Consider the following 7,265-nt stretch of genomic DNA (forward strand, 5'->3'; position numbering starts at 1 on the left):
AAAAGCCGGGAGTTGAGGGCAGAAAGGAGAGAACTGGAAACAGCAAGGGAGGGGAGGAGGCTGAGGAGGGTGAGGAGGGAGGGAGGGAGGGAGGGGTGGTTTATGGGTTGTTAGTCACAGCTCTTTACGGCACATCGGGGCAAACGGTTCCTTACATCACTGTGACACACGCAAACACAGAGCAACTGACACACATGAAGTTATGCTGACACACTTTTGCCTCAGAGGATGTGGAAAACCAAGCATCCCTCTGAGGAGGAGAGAGAGAGAGGGAGAGAGAGAGGGAGAGAGAGGGGTGAGGAATCGAACCACGGGAGAGGAGTCGATCAGAGTTTGGAGTTAGAGGGAGATGGTTTTGAATGACTATAGGGGGAATGCAGTCACGTAGGCACACACACACACACACACACACACACTGGAGTGCAGATACACATTCTTGAGTGTGCTGAGTGTGTGCCAGGTGGTTGTCTCGAGTTGAGGAAATCAGAGCTGACAGCTTGGATAAAGAGCAGGGAGCAGAGAGTGGCCAGAATGAGAGAGAGAGAGAGAGAGGCAGAGGCAGAGAGAGAGAGAGAGAGAGAGAGAGAGAGAGTGCATTTGTGTTTGTCTTTCATCTGAATTGAAAAAAAAAAAGGTTCCAGTTCCAGTGTGTTGTTTGCACATCCACATGTGCATATTTTAAAATTTGGCAAGTAAAGAGTCTCGTCAGGGTGGTGTGTCACTCTGATGAGTGTGTGTTGCTTTTGAAAGTGTATGTGCATGACGAGCATCTCATCATTTCTCCCTCTCTCTCTCTCTCTCCCTCTCTCTCTCTCTCTCGTAGGCGATCCAGGCAGCCAGACAGTTCCTCCTACAGCAGGCCTCTGGACTCAACTCCCCTGGCAACACCGAGGTCAAGCAGAGCCCTGTGCAGGTCAGAGCGCAGACTTACAAGAACACACACACACACACACACACATCCTCAGTGTTGCTTTGTCAGAGTCTGTATATTATTAACCCCTCGACTGCCAACTTGCCACGTCAACTACAAAGTGCGATCTATACCACGCCATCTGTCTGTATACAGTATCTTTTTACGTTGTGTGACAGTGTGTTTTGTTGTGAACGTGTGTGTGTGTGTGTGTGTGCGTGAGTGTCTGTGCCAAAGGGGGCTTTGTAGTGATTGGGCAGTGAGATGTTTTCAGCGTTGAATTCCACAGCAAGCAGAGAGACTGGGGTTAGCTGGAGTGCAGCATCCAGACTGGATGACACTTGAGGACACACACACACACACCCACACACACACACACATATATACCATATAACTATGAGTGAATGTAGATAAATATCACATGTGACATTACCTCTGGCAGCTCTTTACGGTCATGTGACGTGAAGAGTAGATGCACAAGTGAGATTTGCGGCCGTGTGTCATGTGACGAAAACTGGGGCCGAGGGTCTGGTAGAGCAGCACGCCGTCTGGCCGCTGCGCTGCTCTTCTCATTAACATGCCACATGATAAACAGCTGGACCGTTGCGGCATGGGAAAATAAAGAAAAATATGGAAAACAGAGAAAGATGGATGAGTCCAAAGCAAAAAGGTCAGATTTCCTTTTTTTTTTTTGAAGCCACTGAGAGTTTCTCATAGTAAAAACGCAAGACTTTACAAATGTTAAGCAAAAAAAAAACGGCTGAGAAGTTTAACAATAGCTGCAGAAGTCAAATTTGCTGAGGGCTGAAAATGTCAAAACTAGTTTAAAGTAAATAAAATAAAAACGTGTTATGCAACTCAAATTTTAATCCAAACAAGAACTGGAGTGGGATTTATTTTTCCTTTACTTTGGTACGAACCCAGTGAAATTGCATAAACAAACACAAAACCGGCGGAGAGAAACACTTTGTGTTCAAAGTTTAACGTCTCCGCTCTGACGAGAGTGGATTGAAGTTCTGTGATCGGCTGCTCCTGACTGCTTTAGATGAAGTTACAGTAACTGGCTGAGATAATAATAAGATGTTATTAATCTTAAACTTTATCACATTTATTGATTTACTGAAAAACTCATCTTAAACTTTATCACATTTATTGATTTTTTTGAGGAGATGTTTGTGTTACTGAACTGGAAAGATACTTGGAGAAAGACTCATTCACACACACCATCTACCATTTCTGTTCTCTGTATCTGTCTTGTCAGTGGTGTTTGTTGTTGCTTGGCCTAGTGCACGCACACACACACACACACACACACACACACACTCCGTGTCCTCCTTTCTCTCCTCCATCTCTGTCTTATTTGTCTAGTTTGTTGTCTTGTGCCCTGACGGTGGTCTGCAGGGCATCTGTGCTACATCTCTGTTGTCTGGGCTGTCAGCTAATACAGCCTGCACACCTTACACACACACACACACACACACACACACAAACGTGCCCAAAGCACTGGCCCCCTGTTATTTAGTGAATCAGTTCACTTCTCTTCAGTCCGAGTCGTTTCGACTGAGTCCTAACGTGTTTGTCCTCAGAGTGAGTGCAGCATCTCTGCACTTCCTGCAATTTGGCCAATGAACCCAGCTGCTCAGGTGCCACATAGAAGTATAATTTTCCAGCATCGTGGCTTCATTTCTAAATTGCAGAAATTGCCCTCGGTTACTGCAATTGAAGCAATCATCTGTCAGCCACATAAGAGGCTGAGCGAAGCCAGACATTTAATTTGGTCATTTTCCAAAGGTGGCGGTGAGCTACTGTACGGTGACACAGCTGCTCACATCGTGCACAAAATGGCCGTCCTCAGGTTGGCTCCTGCTGGGCTGCTCTCACACATGCAAATGAACCTCAGCCAATAATGAGATCTTTAGGAGCTTGATAATTAGATTTTTCCCTTTTCTCCGAGGGGGAACGTCAGAGGCAGACAGAGAGCGCCGAGGAGACTTCTTTACATTTCCTGACTTCTCTTGAGAAGCACGGTCTGAACTTACACCTCCACCCCCAACTTTCATAGCGACCTGTCTCCTCACCCCGCACGCCTCCCGTCACCTCCCGCCGCCTCCCTTCATATTCCCCATCTTTCCTTTATTATACTTGGACGGAGGGGAATCTGGTAGAAGACAAAAGGCAACTCGTGCGTTGCATTGATGAGAAACCGCCTGCTAGTATACTCATAAGATTGTATCTACATTTTAGGTAAATATGCAGTGACAAAAACCTCCCTGCAGGGGCTGCAATAATCCCGAATGTAATTTTTTGGTCCATTAACAGTATTGACAAAAATATGATCGTGTCACTAACAAATGCACCTGGGGACAGACACATTTAAGATAATCAATTAAGCCTAATCAATCAATCAATTCAGCACACTGGTGCAGAGCACCCGCTGTTCTATTGTGCTGTACATGGTCTCACAAATAATTAATTGTGCTAGATTGCAATAAATATCTTTGTACATTTTTAGTTTTAGTTCATTTTAATGCATGGCTAAGCTAATTTAAACCTGCTAATGCTCCTACCTGACACTGTTTGTGCAAGGTATGCTTAGAGATAGAAATTCTGCCACCTACTGGGTGCATTGGTAAACCTCAAATCGTTCTCCCATATGCAAAAAAAAAAAAAAAAAAATCAATTTCCTGTCAGAATTCTTCATGTATTGAAAAAAAAACAACTTAAAAGTAAGTTTAATTGTATCACAGGTATCAGACAGGTAATTAGCCGCGGTGCTTCTAATTGGCTGTGGCATAAATTCAGCTGACAGAATTTGTTGGCACACAAAGTGGCAATTGGCGGATTAGCCAGCATGATATGTTGCACGCCTCCATGACCTGGTGCATGTCCTCTACAATGGACACACTCACCAAACACAGGCAGCCACACACACACACACACGTGCCCACACGTCCACTTGGCAGACGCCCGCCTGGCACGCTTAACACAGCTCCACTTGGCATCCATACATACAGATTACTGCACGTGCTTGGCTGCGGCCCATACATATGTAATTGAATACCGTGGTGTCCTGTTTTCATGTATTATTGAGTAGCTCATTTAATTAGGAAAAAATGAAAAGACTCATTAGAGATATGTTAATTAGCTCTGCTGCCTGCTCTCTGGAGAGCGCTGGCACTGGCACAGTTGGACGGAGAAAGACAGGGAGTCCAATAGGAGGAGACAAGAGGAACCTGAGTCATGTCACTCTCAAAGCGTTTTCCTCTTCAATAAAACTGCGTTTAATCAGTGTTGCAAATGCACTACACATGTTTTCTGCATTAAGTTTAATGCCGGGCTGTTTTTTTTCCCCGACGATTTATTTGAACCACCATAGATTTGAGGGGGATTTTTTTTTCACTGAAGAAATTCAGAGTTGAGCTTCAGAGTCTTTTAACTAATCAACAAAATAATGTGGAGAGATGAGTGCCCCCCGCCTCCCCTCCACCCTCTGGAGCCCCCGCAGCATTGCAGCAGCTCCTTCTCCCACTGTATTTTATTTCTTTTCAAAGTGTTTTTCCCAAAGCACTTCTTTTGTCCACTCAATGAAAGTGCTTAGTTGGCAGTTTCTCTTATTTGATGCGGAGGGAATCGGGGGCCTGTGTGCACACACGTGTGTATTTTAGTGTGTGTGTGTGTGTTCTGAGGTCCTGACAGTGTGTGAAGGGTGTATAGGCGGAGGTTGAGAAGCCAGTGGAATGGGTTCGGGCTCTGGGCTCGGAGTGGTGGACAGACAGAGAGGTTGGATGGATGGATGGATGGATGGATGGATGGAGAGGAGAGGTTCAGCTCTGACCACTGGAGTGTGAAACTCTTATTTTGTGATTTGAAACATGAGTGAGATCAGTGATGAAATTTGGTCGATAACGGCCTCTCACACCTCCCAGTGAAGAGTGTGTGTTTGTGTGTTACTGGAAATGTGTTGTCATTTTTATTCTGAAGCACTGGGGCATTTGATGAAGTGAGGCAGAGGGGTGGAGGGGGGGGGGGGGGGAAAAAGAAAGGGTTGAGTGGAGTGAAATAGGGGAAAATGGGGGGAGAAAAAGGACAAGGGTTTTTTCCCAATCCAACTTTCTGGATCTTTACTGTCTCCTCTGAAGTTTTTTTTTTTCACAGCCATATTTTATGCACATGCACTTGAAAACGTGGAATGTAGAGACAACAGAGTTGGCTCCATGTTATTTAGTGTGTGTGTCTTGTGATGAAAACGTTGAACTAAGAATCGTACGTTGCCTAAAGAATAACAAGAAATACTGGGTATTATAGGGTGAATGAGTGAATTAGAAACTGTCACTTAAAAACTACATAAAGAAATCTTTATTTTACCTTCAGTCTTATATATAAATATTTTCCCCAAAAAATAATCAAGTACAATATGCCAAGAAATGATGGGTGGAGGGGGGGGTTACTCACTCAGCTATTGTCCCATCTTTTCTTTGAAGTGTGTTGTGTGTGTTGCATATATGAAATTCTTAACTGGTTAATGTTTCCCCCCAGAGTTATGTGGCCCCTGTCTCTCCTGAAGATTACTTAGAAAAGGGGTACTCACTGCACACAATGGGGGTCTTTTATTGTGGTCCCGGCCGTGAGCTCCAAACAACGCTCTCAGCACAGTGGGCACTCCCTCTGCTCCTCTTCTTCACTCAAACGCTTTTCTACTACATTCTTACCCCCCCACCCCTCGGCCCTCCACCCCTCTCCTTGTCCTCATGCTCTCCTCTTCTTCCTTGGGCTGACGAGGGCTTGTTTACCTGGGGGAACCAGAGAAAGGGGGCAACAGCGATGATAGCTGGTGAATAAAAGAACTGACACGGAGGAGAATTCAACACTCACACACTCTGTGCTAACGCCTCAGCAGGATGACAGATCACACCAGAGCGGACTGGAACTAAACACAAGGGCATGCTAACAGCTAACGCGGGATCAGAAAGTAATTTAGTAATTTACAACATAAACTCCTTCGGTTCCATTTGGGGAGTACTATGAATGCAGTATTACTGTGTATTAGTATATAATCCCACGTTTACTGCTGATATTTTACCATTCAAAAAACTCTAGTTATTGATAACTTTATACAGACTTTCAAAAAAAAACAGGAAAAAGCAGACAGAGGGCAACATCCCTGCAGATAAAAACTTAAAAAGACCAGGATGTGATTAATGTAGTAAAATTGTTACGGTTTCATAGAAAAAAAAACTTTGAACTTTTGTGTGTTTTCCAGTCAGAGCTCCATAACAATGTTTTTTTTTACCATTTCAATAATAAATAACTACATGGAGCTGTGGTAAAAAGATTGAGATCTTTTTTACAATGGCTTAATTGCATGTGTTTGTGAGAGAGAGAGAGAGGGAGAGAGAGAGACTGAGACTGAGACTCAGGCGTCCCTTCTACTGTGAGGTGGTAATGCTCAGTGACAAGGATAAACAGCGCTGTGGTTTGCTCCTACCAGGAGGGATGAGAAGGAGGGGAGGACTGTGTCAGCCTCTCTCTTTTCTCCTTCTGCTTCCTCTTGTCATTTTTTCAATTATCCCTCTCTCCTGTGTGTCCCCACAGACCAGGGGAACGGCCCTGCATCATTTAGACTGAGAGCCTGTTTAGATTCTGATTATAGTCTCACTTATTCATCTCTCCCTCTCTCTCTCTCTCTCTCACCCACCAACACACACACACGTACACAAAAACAAAGAGTGAGAACCACAGACACTAATTTGTCAAACCTTTCTGGGTTGAACAGTTCACCTTTTTTTCTGCTCCTAGTGGCCAAAATGTGAATCTCTCAAAAGAATTAAGTTAGAAAAAAAATAATAATCTGTGTTTTGAACGTGATATTTGATTTTTTTTTTTTAAGACCTTAATTTAACGGCAGGTGAAGGTGTGAAATCCAAAGTTCACTCCTTCATCAGGGATGATTTAGTCATTACACCGGCTCGTCCTCTATATAAACACGGAGCGTCCCAGTATTGGGCCGGGGTCCCTGGGCGGCATGCTGGGTTATTATCAGATATAGCTCTGCTTCCTCTTTCTTTTTTTTCTGGGGTTTCATCTGAAATGGAAAGAGGGGCTTTACTCCTCGTTAGAGGAAGAAGTTATCAAGGGAGGAGAGGAGGACGGAGCCTCATTGAAATGCAACTAACACCTCCCCTCGTCTGTCCTCCTCTGGGTATCCATGCCGTTCTCCTCCTTCTTCCTCCCATCTTTCGGGGTGCTCCCTCGCTCCCTCTCTTCCTTTGTTAATCAGTTAAACTCCCTCTTCAAACACCCCCTCCCCCCCCCTCTCCTAGTCCTCCCCCCACCTCTCTCCCCCACTACGTACTAA

The 7,265-nt window shown here is 44.7% G+C and overlaps 1 protein-coding gene across 4 annotated transcripts in view; it reads left to right on the forward strand.

The window, feature by feature from the left end:
* Positions 1–7,265, forward strand: part of foxp4 (forkhead box P4) — a 111,233-nt gene that overhangs the window by 55,125 nt on the left and 48,843 nt on the right. For all 4 annotated transcript variants that reach the window (XM_025059807.1, XM_008320179.3, XM_025059805.1 and 1 more), the window contains exon 3: positions 822–913. In XM_025059807.1, coding sequence (XP_024915575.1) covers positions 822–913 — 92 coding nt within the window. The remainder of the gene's footprint in view (positions 1–821; positions 914–7,265) is intronic.

This window comes from Cynoglossus semilaevis, chromosome 11 (genome assembly GCF_000523025.1).
Source record: "Cynoglossus semilaevis isolate Cse_v1.0 chromosome 11, Cse_v1.0, whole genome shotgun sequence".
Lineage (NCBI taxonomy): Eukaryota > Metazoa > Chordata > Actinopteri > Pleuronectiformes > Cynoglossidae > Cynoglossus > Cynoglossus semilaevis.